The 19159-nt window shown below is 33.0% G+C and overlaps 1 protein-coding gene across 1 annotated transcript; it reads left to right on the forward strand.

The window, feature by feature from the left end:
* Positions 1-481: 481 nt before the first annotated feature.
* Positions 482-18345, forward strand: LOC126882978 (derlin-1). The gene is made up of 4 exons (XM_050648116.1): positions 482-905; positions 966-1057; positions 13007-13295; positions 18133-18345. Exons 1-4 carry the CDS (start codon positions 647-649, stop codon positions 18249-18251), a joined length of 759 nt encoding a protein of 252 aa, XP_050504073.1. The 5' UTR covers positions 482-646; the 3' UTR covers positions 18252-18345.
* The last annotated feature ends 814 nt before the right edge of the window (positions 18346-19159 follow it).

Raw genomic sequence — 19159 nt, forward strand, 5'->3', positions numbered from 1 at the left:
CACCAAATCACTGTAAAATCGCATAAAATAATATTTTGAGAAAAAAAGAAGAAGAAGATTTTTTGACCTTAAATGTTTTACCAATTTTCAGACAAATCGGAGGTCCAAAATTTTTTTTGGCTCCAAAATTGATGAGTGATACATGATATTTAATATTAAAATAGTATTGGATGTGGTAGAATGTAGACTCTTTGAATTCAATTGAACAGTGAAGCTGTTAAATAAATTTTCCGATTCAATCATTTCTACTGTTCACAGTTCTGTGTTTGCTTTTTGAGTAGGTATTTCATTTTCTTGACAACGAAAATGTTCGGTGTGGAAAGAATTAATAAGTGCGTGGAATGCGGAAAAGTTTATACACGTGAACATGATTTAAGAAGACGTGTAAGAAGTTCGCAGTAGGCAACCCAAATTACACGGCGCAAAGTAATGGGTCAGGATCTAGAATCGAGTGTTCTATAGTTCTATGTTCTATGGCTCTTGTTTATTATCCAGTCATAAAGAGCCACGACACTTTTAGATTTTGTGAAAATCATTCTTAAACTTAAAACTTGTTAAAACCATGTCAACATAATTATAATACTAAAGTTCTAGAAAGTTATTTATGTTTTAAATTTCCTACAAGTGTACTGACAAAAAATAAAAAATGTCAGATTTGGGTGAATGGTTTAGGAGTGTTCCCATTTTTACAAGATACTGGTTTGCTGGTTCAATATTATTCACACTTTTAGGGCGATTCGGTTTCATAAATCCATACAATTTAATTCTGTTATATGAACCTTTAAAAAGCTTTCAGTTATGGAGGCTTGTTACAAGCGTTTTATATTATCCAATTCAACAGGCTGGTTTTCACTATCTCATCAATTTATATTTTTTGTATAATTATTCCAGACGTTTGGAAGAAGGTACTAAGTGCTTATTGGTATTTAAAAGTAGATAATCATGTTTAATGTCGACTCTTTTAGGTCAGTATGCAAGCAAACCAGCAGACTATCTCTTTTTGTTGATTTTCAACTGGACATGTTGTGTTGTACTTGGATTAGTAGCTGAATTACCTGTAAGTATTAAAATACTATTCAATTAATTAAATTACACTTGCACTTTACATTAATTAACCTTTTCATGGCGGGAAACAATTGTAGTCGCTAAAACTTTTGGTGCCCAGTAGATGGGAAATGACTGAAGCACATACAAAGAGGACTTGTTTAGGTACCAGGAATTATCGTAAATACCAGTAAATGATTCATTTATGATTAAAATTACTTGCTACAGCAAGATTTAACAGTAATAATATTAGAGCCTTTTACTTTGTCAACTTTATCGCATTACATGCGATTTCATCACTTTGTTATGTGCATATATTTGAGTGTTGATTTAGTTTTATAGGGAAGCGCTGTTCACACCTATCCAGCTGGTCACATTCTAGTAAACCGGTGCAGTACCGAAAGGGTTAAAGGTCCCTAAAGAAAGTATATAGCTATACATGGTATAATTCTATGGTTTATATTGATTAATAGTATGCGTAGATGCAGTTGCACCTTCCTAAAAATAATCCTGGTGTTGCCCATGAGGTGGATGCAATCTTAATCTTAAGAGCCAGTGGATATAATAATGAGTCACCAATATAGAGTGCATATGTTACAGTTCAAGTTGATTCTCAGTTAGAGTTGACTATTCCTAGTTCGAGTCAACTCCAACTAAAACGAGCAGTAAAAGTTGATTTGAAAAATTTAATTCAACTTTTACTAGTTGAAGTTGACTGTTCTTGGATCGATTCAGTAAATGTTGATTATATGAGTATAATCTCAGGTGCTTTTTTGATGACTGTGCATCTCTTTGTTTTGACTGTTTCAACTATGAACATATAGGCCAGGAAATAAATCTGAAAAAATGGCAAAACCTTGCAATTTTTCCGTATAGTATGGATTTGTACAAAAAATTGGGATTAGGCTTATTTTATCCTCTAATTCATTTTCTATATTGAGCCATTATACGCTTTTGGTTTTTTAAGGGTGATAACTACCCCTAATTGTAAAAAATTCTAAAATAACATTTTAAACTTTAATAGGGTTAACATTTGGTGTTTCTTAGTTAAATAACATTTTAAACTTTAATATGGTTAACATTTGGTGTTTCTTAGTTAAATGATTATTATTTTATGCTTTAAGATATAATATCATAATATTTCAACTCTTAAAACCTCCCTTGTTGCAGCTATATGTATACCTACAGTGCATTCATAAAGTGTGGAAACAGTCTATTATCTCACGACTTAATTATTTTCAGAGTTGAAGCTCTGACAGGTCGATTTTAATTTTTAAATTATGGTTTTTTGACGTACATCCCCTAATATGGTGACGTCATCGATTTTGGGCTGATGACGTCATCAATAATTTTTTTAAATGGGAATAATGGTTAACATCATTATTTATACAGGGTGGCCAAAAAATAATTTTTGAATTAAAATAATTGACGCAAAAAGAATGTATGTAATTTATTTAACTCAAAATACATTTTACTGATGCCACATAATATAAAAAAATGTTTATTTCATAAATAAACATTGCTTTTCGCTTAAATTAAATGTCAAACAGCCACACACCTGTCTCTTGGCAGTCTGAACATTTAATTTAAGCGAAAAGCAATGTTTATTTGTCAAATAAACATTTTTTTCTCTTTTCTGACAGCAGTAAAATGTATTTTGAATTAAATAAATTACATATTCTTCTTTTTGCGTCAATTGTTTTAATTCAAGAATTATTTTTTGGCCCCACTGTATAAATAATGATGTTAATGTTTATATTACTGAATAGAGAATTGAATCACCTTTCAAATAAGCTACCACTCGACCCTTATTCCAATTTAAAAAAATCATTGTTGACGTCATCACGCCTGAATCGATGACGTCACTATTATGGGATATATGTCAAAAAATCATAATTTAAAAATAAAAATCTACCTGTCAGAGCTTTAACTCTGAAAATAATTAAGTCATGAGATAATAGACTGTTTCCACACTTTATGAATGCACTGTATAAAAAATGTATTTCGCCTAAAAGAATGATTTCGGCTTACATCGATTTGCATAAAAATTTGGGATATCATCTCACCCTGTACTTCATATTCTATATCATGCTCAAGGGCGTTGATTATTTTTAGGGGTGTAAACTACCCCTTATTGTAAGGGGTGTAAGCTAATCTTTAACATGCCGTATCTCAGTTTGTATTGGTTGTAAAAAAATTATAAAAAAAGATTTTGTTTGTGTTTCTAAAAGATACAATTTTTAAAGCTACAGTTTTTTGATTAAATGTTTATTTTTTGAGTAATTCTCAAAAAACCCTATAAAAAAGTCGATTTTTTTCGTCGAAAAACTTTTACTTTCAACCGCTAATAACTCGAAAAGTATTAGTTTTATGAAGAAAACCTAAAGAACATTTTTTTCTTAGAATTACATTTTCCATCGATTTTCTTGGTTAAAATGTAATGAAAAATTCCCGCCCTTGAGATGGGGTGGCAACCACCCCTAAGGTTTTAACATACAACGGCAAGATATAGAAAATGGGGCTATTCCCTACTTTCTGTGAAAATTTCAAGTAAATCCATGCTGGACGACAAAATTTATTTATTTATTTATTTATTTATTAACGGGGTACCACCCAATTTAATATATACACAAAATATTATAATTATCTAGTGATACAATAAATATAAAGATATAGTAAATATGTATGACAAAAATTGGCGATGTAGCTATATAGAAAAAACAAATATTAAAATAATACAAAGTAAATAACAAATATAAATCACATAAGATTACAAATTTTTTTTTAAACACTGTCTACAAACATTTTCCGAAGCGCACAGCAACAAATCCAGGTCTATTCTATTTCCATTTAGAATGATTCTACTCAGCGGAGAATGCCTACCAAAGTTGCAGCGATGAAATTTAATTGCAAAATTTTGGGATGTTCTAGTAACTCTAGAGGGAACATTAAAGTCAATTAGAGACAGTAAATCATTGCAATTAATTTTTGAATTCAGTATTTTATGAAGAAACAAAACATCAGCATACATCCGTCTGGAAGATAGCCTAGGAAGGTTTAATTTATTTCTAATTTCTGAGTAGGAATGGTCACTTAAAGGTTTGTGTAATTTAAAACTCAAGTACCTAATGAATTTATTTTGGACTTTTTCAAGCTTGGCTATATGGACTTCATAAGTGGGTGACCAAACAACTGAGCAATATTCAAGAACAGATCTAACTAGAGAAATGTAAATCAGTCTGATGGAACCAATGTTATGCAAACATCTAGAAGTTCTAATAATGAAGCCTAACATTTTAAATGCCTGGTTATTCACATAATCAAAATGAGCGCAAAAATTTAATTTGGAAGCTAATTGAACACTTAGATCTCTTACAGTTGATACAGCCTTCAGTGGTTCTTCAGCTAATTTGTAATTATAAAAGAGGTTGTTAATTCTTCTACAGAAATTAATAAAGTGACATTTTCCAACATTAATGCTCATTTGGTTCCAATTGCACCATGCCATAATTTTGTTAATATCATCTTGAAGTTTTTCACAATCTAAGACGGATTCAATAATTCTATAGATTTTTAAATCATCAGCAAATAGCAGAAATTTAGAGTTAATTTGAGATTTAATGTCATTAACAAATATATTAAAAAGGAAAGGCCCTAAGTGGCTTCCTTGTGGAACACCAGATGTTACGGAAATTTCACTAGATTGAAAGTGTTTAATTTTAACAAGTTGTATTCTGCTAGTTAGGTAATTACATAACCAGTTATACAGACTGCCCGTAAATCCAATAGCTTTAAGCTTGTTACACAACAATTTATGATTCACAGTGTCAAAAGCTTTGGAGAAATCTGTATAAATAGCATCCACCTGTAGTCTCCTTTCCAAAGCATCAGATATGTATTGCGTGAAAAGTAAAAGATTTGTAGAAGTTGATCTACCTGAAAGAAAACCATGTTGCTCTTCAATTAGTACATTGTAAATTGCGAGCCACAATGCTTCATTTCCTGTCCTATATCCAGTAAGATTTAATTTCTAGAATCGGTTGTTTGTGTGAATCAACTTTTAATAAATGGCATTGGGAAGAGTATACTTTAACTAGTTGGAGTCTACTTTTACTAGTAAATGTTGAATAAAAATCTTCATTTTATATTTATAATCAACTTTTACTGAAACCAGCCGTTTGAGTTGACTCGAACTAGGAATAGTCAACTCCATCTGGATAATCAACATGAACTGTAACACATACATTCCCAATCAAAAAGTCCATTTTCTGACCCATAGAGTATATCCACATCTATTGGTGTTTTTTTTGTGTTTTGGAACAAGTTTATTACTCTTAAACTTTTCTTCAGCATTAAGGGGGTAGGTGCAAAATTTCCCGCCAGTGTGTTTAAAATGCATTCATTTTTTTCGAATACTGAAAAGACTAATACAAATTTTTGAAAAATTTAAATGCAGAGTGAAAGATTGCATTATTACCGAGGGGGAAAAGTCCCAGAAATCTTTTATAATGTTTATGTTAATAAGTTACAGGGGTGAAAAAAAAAGAAAATTTAGTGTGATTTTTAATTTCAAATATCTCATTCAAAAGAAACTTTTTGGTTATTCTAAGGCACTTTCGGCCCTCGGTAATAATGTAATCTTTCATTCTGTGTTCAAATTTTTCAAAAATACCTATTAGTTTTCTCAGGATTCGAACAAAATGAATACATTTAAAACACATTGGCAGAAATTTTGCGGCTACACCCATACATAATAATTTGTGTGTAAGGATTGTTTTATCTTTAATTACACCATTGGAATTTGCCACCGTTAAAGAGATAAATACTATACTATACAACGTGTATTGTGGAATCAATGAAAGGAATGAAAATATGTTGGTCAATTCAATTCAATTCAGTTTATTGATGTCAATATACAAAGTATTTACATAAGTCAAAGTCTGTTAAAATGCATCATTGAAATACATTGGCAAGCTAACACTTAATAAGTAAAATCTATAAAATTTTATCACCTAGTCTAAATACTTAACACAAAGTTAGATTATTAGCATAAAAACACAAGAGCACACAGAACATTTAAGAGAGCTGTAGGACTATCACAACAGGGTAGCCCCGAGATATTCCTCCTGAGAATAGTAAGTACCCACCAAAAGAAGTTCTTTGATTTTTATTTTGTATGTATCTAAGGGCAGTTCTCGAATTATTAGGGGTAATTTATTAAAGAAATGTATAGCCAGACGTGATGGGCCATCTCTGCACCTCTCCAGCCTACGAAACTTTGGGGCAAGGTTCCCTCTAAAGCGTGTGTTAATATTATGATACTGTTCATGAGTCTGGAATTTATGCATATTGCATTTTACATATATAAGATTATCATATATATACTGGCAAGGTAATGTTAATATTTTCCAATCTATAAAAACTTGTCTGCAATCGGCTCTATATGGCAAGCCTGCGACAATGCGAATGGCCCTTCTCTGCAGTCTGAATACATCCTTCGCTCCTGCACTATGGCCCCATGCGAGAATAGCATAGGAGATATGTGAGTGACACAAAGAAAAATATGCCTGCTTTAGTATGGAAGCGGAAACACAGGATGAAAGTCCACGAAGCAAAAATGTATTTGATGATAGATTTGCCACTAAAGAGGTGGTATGAGCATCCCATATCAGACCAGGGTCCAGCAGAACACCAAGAAATTTAGCACAGGATGCATTGTCCAGTTCATCAGGAATATTTCTAGTTGAAAAAAGTAAGGACTGTGTTTTGGTTGTATTGAGAAACAGCCTATTAGAATGGAACCATTGTTCTGCCTCTGACACTGAACCCCACGAACTCCCCACTGCTGTTACCAAATCCTTACTGCAGGATGAGATTGTTGTGTCATCTGCAAAGAGAGTGAAATGCGCAGTTTGACATGAAAGTGGTAAATCATTGATGTATATCAAGAATAATAAGGGACCCAACACAGAGCCTTGAGGAACTCCTATGCGCAAGCATCCTCTCTCCGATTCAACACCTGCAAATCTCACCCTCTGGCAGCGGTCCGTCAAATAATTTTTTATCAATGATATACTGGAGATTGAGAAGTTATATTTACTCAATTTAGCAGTAAGAATTTCGTGGGACACACAATCGAAGGCTTTACTTAGGTCGCAAAAGTTGGAAGACACATAGTTACCTTGTTCAAAAGCATCTTGGATGTATGTTACAAGATTCAAAATACCCTGAACAGTCTTCAAACCCTTTCTGAAGCCAAATTGAGATTCAACGAAGAGCCCGTTAGACTCAAAGAAACTTGCTATTTTTCCAGCAAGACATTTTTCAAATATCTTCGAGAATATAGGTAACAGAGAGATAGGTCTGTAATTAGACATTTGATCTGTCTCTCCCTTTTTAAAAACCGGAATGACCACCGCAGTTTTTAAAACTTCAGGAAAAACCCCCTCAGCTATACATAAGTTTATGAGCTTGGTCAGAGGACATATTATTAGATTTTTTATCCCTTTGATTAAGCTGACAGTTAAATTAAATGGGTCCTTACTTTTTTTATTTTTGAGAGAGTTCACAATATCTCTTACCTCATTAAAAGAGACTGGTTGGAATTCAAACATCTGTTCAGCATAAGGTGGTGCATAGTTGAGTGGGTCATTGTGGGGTGCAGGAGTACGGCTATGCAGCTTGGAGGCAATGTTTAAAAAATAATGATTAAATTGATCAGGTGTTATATTAGAATTAGTTTCAGTTTTTGTGATGCCTCTATACTCATTAATGATATTCCACATTGTTTTAATCGGGTTATGAGAGTTTGAAATTAGTTGGTCATTGGTAGCTTTCTTTGCTGCTTTTATTGCTGTCCGATATTCATTTTTAATATTTTTTATGTATTCCTGTAGGTAATTTGGTGCATCAAGCTGTTTATTAAGTTCTATAAAAAATTGAATATTATCACGCATTGTTCTCAAGCTATCATTAAACCAACTCACCACACCCGCCTGACCCTTTCTTTTAGAGTAAGACTTTTCCGGGAAACAGGTCAAGAATGCATTGGAAATGATGTGAACAAAATAGGAAAACTTATTATTTATTCGCATTCATATTAGTGTCATTAATAAAGTCCCATGAAATGTCCTCTATCATAGAGAAGAACAAGTATCTTCCTCTCTCAGTGATGGGTCTAAAAAATACTTTTTGAGGATCAGAAAATTGTTCTCCTCCCGTTAAGGTAAATTCCAGGTATATACCTCTATGGTCAGATATACCAGGATCAACAACTTGTAGCTGAAGGTCCTGTGGATCCAAATTGGAAAAAACATTATCGAGACAGTTTTTCTGTTGGTGGCTTCGAAATTATTTTGATGAAAACCGAAACTATGCATTAGGTTACATAATTCTGTACAGTGAGGAGAATCTGTATTAAAATGAATATTAAAATCCCCAAGAATCAAGATTTTCTTAGTAGGGTTAAGTGATTGTAAAGCTCCCTCCAGTACTTCAATAAAAACGTTAAAAGAGCCTGACGGAGGCCTATATACAGTTAATAAATATAACTTATATTTTTCAATATATGCACAACAATTCAATTTGTCCCTGTATGGACAGATCTTTTACATTATGCCACTCTTTAAAGAGAATGTTTTTATTTATTAAAATGGCTGCTCCGCCTCCCTTACAGTTTGTTCGGCAGAAGGCTGAAGCTGGCAGAAAATTGGAGACTCTTACGGACCTGTATTCCAGATCTGATAGCCAGTGTTCAGCCAGACAGAGTGCATCCGGTTCTCTCCCAGTCATGAAAGACTCCAGCTCATTAATCTTATTTTTTATGGACAAAACATTAATAAATAAAACCTTAAAACTAAATTTTGAATAAAATGTCTTATTATAATTTATATTATTTTTGTCTTGCGCAGGACTTACACTTTCCAGTGGTGAGTCTCCATAAACCCCATTCAAAGCTATTTTGGTAGAGTGGGGCGCTGCAGGTTTATAAAATGGTTTATTAGAGCACCATTTGGCCAAAGTTCATCATCCATGAAGGTGACCTTGTGATTTGAGGGGACGCCCACCTTAAAAGAACTACAGTGGTTGTCTTTTTTGGTTCGTAGTTTATAACATTGAATTCCATTGGTAATTTTTAATTGTTCTAAATACTCCCTGACATCCTTGGCTTCAGTCTTTGGATCGAGACCGGATATAAATATCCACTCCAATGGATATGAAATTGCGGCTTTTAGAGTGCAGTCATTACTTCTGCCCAGTTTAGGAGCGGGCCTAGTATCCTTACGTGAGGGATGCTTTTTTTTCTTGGATAGCACCTTATTCCATTCATATTTTTGATTTTGGTTATGTTTATTTTCATTTATTGTCTCTGTCACATCATCGTTTGTTTTGTCAAATGACATTGTAAATATATGTAACGATTTGACTAGAGTATCTACGAGAAGTATCTACATTGTACACAGAATTCTACAATTCAGAAAATATGAAAGTAAGAAGGTTCTGAAACTGCGTTCTTGCAGCATGTCTAATTTAAATAATATGTTTATATCGTCCCTACCATTTCCAACTATCGAATGTGAAAAATCGGGTTTTTCAGATTCAATAGCTTGCCCTCGCATTATACGTGATACATCTTGTGGCAAATTCTCGTTATTGTAGCTTGATTAGGAGCGCGGGAAATATCCTGTCTAAACCATCGAGTATGAACATTTTTTCATTTGGTTGACTGCAAACTGAAGTATATACTTTTGTTTTGTATAAATATAACGAAAGGTATTTTTGTACAACGCTAAATGTCGAATGTGTCACATTCGTTAGTTGGTGTTGTAATTGATTCAACAGTTATTCAATTATAATCTGTAAACTGTCGAAAATGCTAAACTGCTGAGAATAAAATGCACGTGTTTACAATTTGTGCTAATTTTGATTCAGTATCGCTTCCAAGAAATTCTTGTGAGGCAGTTTATGATTTCATTTTAACGGATTTTCATTATTTGATTATACAGTTATTCGCTACTTTGAATCATCGAACCGAAACAAATCTTTGATTAATACAAAAAGCAAAGTAACGAATGTGATTTTTTGGAAAGAAAAAAATGATAGCAGTTCAAATTTGTTATCAATCTAACAAGGATTAAACATTACATACAAAAAATATAAAATTTTTCCCATTTTTCAATGCGCTGATTTGGGAGTCTCTAAAAAAAAGAGTTATTTTGCTCTCCTGAAAAGTACCAAGTTCCAGATGGAACCACAACAAATCAAATTGACCATCTGCTGATAGACAAAAGGGCAGCCAGTAGTATCTCCGATGTGAGAACACGACGAGGAGCATGCTGTGGATCAGGCCATATTTTACTACAAAACAAATTTAGACGCAGAGTTAACAGGGAAAGAAACGAAAGACAACAAAGGACAAACAAACTGGACCTGGAAAAACTGAAGATCTAGGAACGTAAAGAGAAGTTCGAACAAGAAGTCGCAAATGAGTTAAGGACGCTAGAACTGCACTCCATAGAGAGCAAATGGAGTAATATCAAAACAGCAGTACTGACAGCAACAGCGTCCACCTTGGTAAACAAGAAAAAGGAGAGAAGAGGAGCATGGTTTGATGACGAGTGCAGGCAAGCAATAGAGGAAAGAAATGAAACACACAAAATGTACATAACAAGAAGAACATGGGAAAGAAACATTATTTGAGGTCGCAAGACGGAAAGCAGACAAGATATGTAGAAAGAAAAAGAGAGCCTATAAAAATAGACAATAGAAAAAATGGAAGAAAATTTCAAAAACAACGAAATTAGAGGGGCTTACAAATACCTAAAAAGATATCAAGTGGGTATAAACTTCAAACAAGTCTATGTAAAGATGAAAGTGGGCAAATAATCAGTGATCAACAGAAAGTCACAGAAACCTGGAAGCATTATTGAACACCTGGAAAGTATAGTATGCCCGATCTTTAAAAAAGGAGACAAACTCCAGTGCAAAAACTACCGTGGAATCTCTGTACTATGTACAGCATATAAAGTCCTCACGGATATTATAAACCAGCGGTTCCAACCACTAGCAGAAAATATTATTGGAGAGTATCAGACGGGCTTCTGACGGAGAAGATCGACACTGGATCAAATATTTACAGTCAAACAGATCTTGATCAAATCATGGGAACACAGTATTGATGTTCACAACGTGTTTGTAGACTTCAAACAGGCATACGACTCAGTCAAAAGGAACAAACTATACTATATATTGGCTGAATTGGCAATACCACACAAGCTAATAAGACTCATTAAAGCTGCAATGGATGAAAGTCAGGCATGTGTACGAACACAAAACCACCGGACAGACTTTTTCAAAATTTCGCAGGGACTAAAGCAGGGAGATGGGCTGGCCCCAACATTGTTTAACCTGGCACTGGAGTATGCGGTTAGGCAAATGCAAACTCGACGAGGAAACCTACTGACCAACCGAACGGTTCAACTGGCCGCTTATGCCGATGATATTAATATTATGAGTAGAACATACGCAGAGTTAAAAACACAAACAAAAATGCTAGGTCTGGAAATTAACACAGAAAAAACATAAATAATGACTCAGACGAGAAGAAATATAGTCCCACAAAACATTATACATGAAGATGGCATTAAAATGGTTGGAAAGTTTACATACCTGGGAGTAGAAATATATGCCGACGGATTAGAAGACGGAGAAATACGGAAGAGAATAACGCAGACAAACAGAGCTTATTTTGCCCTCTCCCATATATTTCGGTCTAAAAGTGTCCACCGAAATACAAAGATGAGAATCTATAAAACTTTAATTCGACCAATAACATGCTATGCCAATGAAGCCTGGGTCCTGAAAGAAACATCCAAAAACAAACTCGACACATTCGAAAGGAAAGTACTGAGGAGAATACTAGGACCTGTGAGGGAAAACGGAATCTTCAGAAGTCGATACAACAACAAACTTTATCAACTTTATAAGGAAGCACCCCTGTCATACTTCATTAGAATACAAAGATTGCAGTGGGCCGGACATGTGATAAGAATGGGAGAGGATAGGCTACCAAAAAGAGTACTGAATGCTAGAATGCAGGGAAAGAGACTGGTTGGAAAGCCAAGAAAGCGCTGGGAAGACACAGTAAACAGCGACGCACAAGCCCTTTTAGGAGTCCGTGTGTGGAGAAGAGCAGCCACAGACAAGCAAGGGTGGAGGCAAAAAATAAAGGAGGCCAAGGCTCAGTTTGGGCTGTAGTGCCGTAGAAGAAGAAAAGTACCACTTTTCATATTCGATAGTTGGAAATGGCAGGGACGATATGGGATTAAGCTATAATTATTGGTGTAATGAAAAGTAGATTTTTAAATAACGAATGTTTGACACTTCCACAAAAAGTGCTAATAAATATTTTTGTTCAAAATTATCTCAGCTATATTTCTTGTTTGAAACATTTTTTTCTACAGCATACAGATTCTTGGAAAAATCGATGTCCCTCCTCCCACTACGAGAGGAGGTTTTAGTGTAAAGTCCAGGGGTAGGAGTGGCAAAGTATTTTGAATCTTTTGGGGTCCCAAAATTGACATTCACAGTAAAATTCAGCTTATTCACATGCTTTTTCAAGGTTCTTCGTCAAGGAATTCTTGTCTGTGACGAATGGATTATAATAACCTTTTTGAGGATCAAACTCTGGTCCATTAATTACGTTTTTCGTAAACATTAAATTTCGTTTGATAAACAACACTTACACGTGACTGCTTAACTATAGTCGGTCCGCTATAACTTTTCCCATGCGCTACGATTCATTTTCAATCAAATTAAGTCAAAACAGAAAGTGAAACGTACGCCGATGTGTGTACTATATAGTATACTATACAGTATACAAAATGTATATACATATCGACGTTCGTTTCAATTTGACAGCTTTTCAATAAGTTATAACTATTTATAACATTTATATTTACAGATCCTGATGGACCCTATGATTCTTTCTGTTCTATACATCTGGTGCCAGTTAAATAAAGAAACAATTGTGTCATTTTGGTTTGGAACCCGTTTTAAAGCAATCTACCTTCCTTGGGTATTGCTAGCATTCAACTTGGTCCTAAGTGGAGGAGGAATTATGGAACTCTTTGGTATATTAGTAGGACATTTGTACTATTTCCTAATGTACAAATACCCTCAAGAAATGGGTGGTCCTGTACTTATCCAAACACCTTCATTTTTAAAATCTCTTTTCCCAGATCAAATAGGAGGTAAGTGTATTGCATGAATGGGAAAAGAAAAGAATTTTTGTAGTGTGTAAAAATGTTTAATTCCTAGCTGACCACTTTCGGCTTACAAAGCTATCTTCAGGGATATGCTACAGCTACAATAAAGTAACTAATATAAGTAAATAACTAATTTTATCTACTCTATCTCATATTATGTATAAGTTTTTAGTTTGTGAAAACTGCCATTATACAGCGTGTCTACTTAAGTTGGAAACATATGGGAAACTTTTCAACGAAAACTTTTCGTTTATAAATTTGCAAAAGTCTGTGTGTTATTGCGTCGCCGCTCCTGCAATACTTAGAGCAGATGTATCGATGGATTCTTATGTAGTTTTGTCTTCTGAATCCAAATCTGAAAACGGCATTTCGATATCTCAAACCGTCTTCGAGATAATCGACCTCAAAATCTAAAATGTGACGTCACAATCCGGTTATCTCCTACCAGGCACTAAACGTCAGCTGAAATCTTTGATTAGGAAGTAGGCTACTTTTTTTAATCTGAATTTGTTAAGCAAAGCAAATGTTATTATTTATATTTGAGTTTGACACTTCGTTAATGTCAAACTAAATTTTAAATTATTTAGCTATTAATAAAACATAAATGACATTTTATAGTGAATTTAATTATTATAATAATATGTGTAATAAATGTATAAAAATACAATTTGAGTATATTTTGAAAGCAATAATACATATTATACTATATTAATAATGAATCAGTAGAAACAATTATATTTAAATTTGGTAAATTATCTATAACTCCACTCGACCAGCGACCAGCGCACACAACTCAAAACACAAGTACGCAAATACGGTTGCGTGAAGCGTGGCGCAAAGCCCTGGAATTTACGAGACTCGCTAGGTCTGTAGATCCAAGTAAAGTTCATCAGTAAAAAGTATCTTTATCATGTATGTATTATTTATGTTACAATATTGGAAAATTGTTATTTAAAATGTGGTTTGGAATAAAAAAGTATGTTCTGATATATGAAATTACATCCTTCTAACGGAAAAAAATATTTGACGAATTTTCTCAAATTATGGATACCAACACCATTTTCATTTATAACTCTTGTATTTTTAATTTGACGAAGAAAAGTTATTCTTCATAAAAATCTCTTCTTGGTCTAAGATTTATGATGCAACCATCATGAATCAAATTTTATTAATTTTATACGAGGTATGTAAAAAAATATGAATTTCGAGTAAAGTATCTCTATAGTTCACAACATTTAAATTAGAATTCTAAACAGTTTTTAATTAAAACAGAACATAATTTTTAATTCTAAACAGTTTTTCGTAATAGCAATTTTCTATATTATGAATTTAAATAGGTATATAAACAAAGTTTTCGTTATGATAATGCTCGCATTTTCAGCTTGTTTATTATTAATTTTACGAAAAAAAGTTATTCTTTATAAAAAGTTCTGCATGCCCCAAAACTTAAGATTCAATCATCAGATATCAAATTTTCTCAATATTATACGAGCTATGTCAAAAAATATGAATTTCGGTCAAGGGTAAAGTACCTTTATTTCTCTCAATATCGAAAATTCTTATGATAAAAAGTTGTTTGGAATTAAAAACTAAGATCAAATATGCAATTACATGCTTTTAATTAAAAAAAAAAATTTTTTTTTCTCAAATTTATGGATACCTACCCAACATCGTTTTTAATTATTACAAATATGATAACTCGTTTATTATTCATTTTACGAAAAAAAGTTATTCTTCATAAAAAGCTTTGCATGGTCTAAAATCTAAGACACAACCATGATATATCAACTTTTATTAATTTTATACGAGGTGTGTCAAAAAATATGAAATTCGCTGAAGATTATAGTACCTTTATATTTCACAATATTTCAATTAGAAGGATGTAATTGCATATTGAAACATAGTTTTTAATTCTAAACAACTTTTTTAATAACCGTTTTCAATATTATGAAAAATAAAGGTGCTTTACTCTTAAGTGAAATTTATATTTTTTGACATACCTCGTATAAAATTAATAAAATGTGATATCTGATGGTTGTATCTTCCGTCTTAGGACATACAGAGCTTTTTATAAAGAATAGCTTTTTTCGTAAAAGTAATAATAAAAGAGTTATCGTATGTGTAATAAATAAAAACGAAGTTAGTATCAATAAATTTGGAAAATATTTTTTTCCAATTAGAAGCATGTAATTACATATTTGATCTTAGTTTTTAATTCCAAACAACCTTTCATAATAAGAATTTTCGATATTGAGAGAAATAAAGGTACTTTACTCTTGAACGAAGTTCATATTTTTTGACATACCTCGTATAATATTGACAAAATTTGATATCTGATGATTGAATCTTAGGTTTTGGGGCATGCAGAACTTTTTATAAAGAATAACTTTTTTTCGTAAAATGAATAACAAAAAAGTTTCCCATATGTTTCCAACTTAAGTAGACACGCTGTAGATAGCAGTGCGTGAAGGATTTAAAGTGTGCGTGAAGTAATAATGTATTTTAAATGGCATTTACTTTTTCGCACTGTTTTTTGGCACACTTTCATATAATCAAAATATCCCTAACTTTCGCGTTGTCATGGTGATGACATGTGAGCAATAAATTACAACAAAAGTTTTGACAGTTTTGTGGTTTCAAAGAAGTTAGAATTTTTAAATGTCAAAGTTCTAAAAATTGTTGAATAGAAATGAATTGCAGTGACGAAGAGTTACAGTTTTTTTTATTTGTTTATCGCAGCTAAAATATTGTATGAAACTGTGCGTGAAGTACTTTTTGCGAACTTACGCTATGTATAAAACGCTATATACCCTCTAAACATCGCCTGCGTTCGCAAAAAGCATACTTCACGAACTGTTTCATAAATAACTATTAAATGTTATGATGTTTACGTCAAAAACTATAAAGTATCACTACTAAGAGGGATCCCATTTTATATTGGAAAAAGTTTTTCTTTCGTTAAAAAACTTGGAGAATGTTTGAAAACATTTATTTAGAAATTGAAAAAACATCTAGCAAAATGCACATTAGGCAAAAAACGCATTAAAAAGTTTGCTCATGGTAAAGGTGACAAGCACCCAATCATCTGAAGTGGAATCGGCTGACAGAAGAAACCTACTCTGGTCTCCTAAATGCATAGACATAATACGAATAGAAACAGACTGTATGACTTGTACACACTTCTAAAAAAGGTCAAACCGGCAAACAGGTGTATGTTCTCAAAGAAATTGAAAGTGTGTAAAAAAAAAACTTTTTTTTTTTTTTTACACACTTTCAATTTCTTTGAGAACATACACCTGTTTGCCGGTTTGACCTATAATACGAATAGACTAGGTAAGAGAAGATATTTGTATAATAACAGGGGATAAAAGTCTGCATAAAGACAGTAATGGCAACAGATCAGAACTATCAGAATTTTCACTGGAACATAACCTTAAGATAACAATTTGATCATAAAGATGTACATAAAATAACCTGGTGCGGGAGCACGCCAAATAGAATTCTATTTTAGTGACGTCACGTTGCGTAGCAACCGTCGATTCTCCCATTATAAAATTCTATTTTGTGACGTCAGCAAAATAGAATTCTATTTGGCGTGCTCTGGACCCTGGATCTACTGATAGGAAAACGGGAAACCAATTAGGCCATGTTCTCATTGAAAGTAAACATGATAGATCCGTGACTGATTGTAGAAGCTACCGAGAAGCAGATGCTGACATTGACCATATTGGCTCCGTGCGTCTCCCCTCTACTTACAGTCACGTGACACGCTGTCAGATTTTGTAAGGACGTTTTAACATTGAGTCTTATGGGATTATTTTGTTAAACTTGAATATTTTATTTTGTAGTGATAATAACCGAATACAATTGTTAGAATTCATTAGTTATTAATTTATACTGTAATTTATAGTACAAAAAGAAATATTTTCTTTTTCGTTAATAAAGATTTATTGACATAAACTGCGATAGTGAGGTTATGTATACAAAATCAAACTAATAATCAATATTGGAAAGTGAAGAATTTATATCAGATTAAGTGCGTTTTTATTTTCTGTTTATGTTAATACATAGTATCACTAGCGTGATACGGCATTTTTTTTAAATATCTCATTTAAACATACACAAAGCGTCCTTATAAAATTTCAAAAAACCGCCACCATGAGCAGGTCGGTCGATTATGCTTTGACACTTTGTTAACGCTCGGAGCGAATATTGACAATAGTCAAACTGAAGCAAGAAATTCCCTAGTTACCAAGGAAAGGAAAACAACTAAAACAAAAAGAGGTAGCAGAAAGAACGAAAACAGAAATAAACAAGACATTGAGAATAATTAGGACCATAATGATTATAATTTAATATTATTTTTCTATTCTCATACTATAATATATCAATAATTATGATTTCACTTTTCATTATGATACAGATTTTCATTACGATACAGATTTTTAACCAATCGAAGTGAGATATGGGATTCGCGATGAAGGTGGCATACGCGCAGTGACGAATGGCGAGTCAAATACATACGCTTTGACAGTTCTCAATATGTAATCAAACTGTCAAACTACTTAATTTGTTTATGTTACAAAATGAATAAATTTGAATATATTTTTTGTTGTGAATGATCATAGAAAAAATCGTGTATACAACTTACATTTAATTATCATTATGAAGCTCATACTCTATACGAAACTCGCCACTAGGCCGCTCGTTTCGTATCCCTCATACTCGCTTCATAATGACCATCATTAAATGCTCGTTGCATATTATACTATTAAAAATTGCAGTAAGGATTTGTTTATTACAAATATTTATTTTATTTAAGGCGTCCATGGATTTGGAGTAGCACCAGAACGACCTGCCACAAGAGACAATCCTAGACCAGGGGGAGGAATTTTTGGTGGTCATAATTGGGGTAGAGGATATACTTTAGGAGGAAATTAGTCATAGTTCTGCTGTATAAGACAATGTGTGAATATAATTAAAGTTAACTGCTCCTTATTTGTTAATTTATATAAATAAATATATATAAGTACTAGTTTAGACTTCATTATAACTCAAACAGTTAGGACCTTGTCCCATCAAAGCTACACGACGTGATGTATATTTGTTGTTGAACTTATGGTCTACACACAGATGAGCGCGCTAATAACCGGCAAAATACCGCAAACGATAGAAAACTTATTAAGTTGTGAGATAAAAAAATGAAACTAGTCGAGCTGGGAAATTTAGCGATATTAACCTATAAATTTACATTATATATTGATTGTTGCCCACCTTTACACGTATCAGAGGAGTATGTCAATTAAGACTGTTACTGTGACAAGTGGTAGTTGCCAAACTCGTCTGATACGTCTAAGGCCATTATTAGACTAGGTAACTGGTGACGCAACTAGTGGCTTCACCAAATTAAAGCACACAAAATATTATGGACAACTGGTGGCCGATATGGGCATCAATATAATGTAAATTTATAGGTTAATATCGCTAAATTTCCCAGCTCGACTAGTTTTATTTCTTTTTATCTCACAACTTTATCTCCACCAACGCATAGTGGTCCAAAATCCCAAAAAGCTGGCCAAAAGTAAAACAAATCGACTTTTCGAGAATATTATTACAGTTTCTAAAAGAGAATTAAATTCCCTATTTAGTGTTGGCAACAATAGAGCTATATCTCCTATACCTGAATTTACAGTTCAGTTCAAAGTTGACCTTCATACGGAACAGACGCGCAGTTAAGAATAACGATAATTTTATACGCATAGTCTTGTGCGCGTGTATCTCGAAAACGAAGTGCGCAAATTCAATTCTGTAAAATGGAGGATATTCATGGAGTCATTTGTAATAAAAAC

This window comes from Diabrotica virgifera, chromosome 4 (genome assembly GCF_917563875.1).
Source record: "Diabrotica virgifera virgifera chromosome 4, PGI_DIABVI_V3a".
In the NCBI taxonomy this organism is placed as follows: Eukaryota; Metazoa; Arthropoda; class Insecta; order Coleoptera; family Chrysomelidae; genus Diabrotica; species Diabrotica virgifera.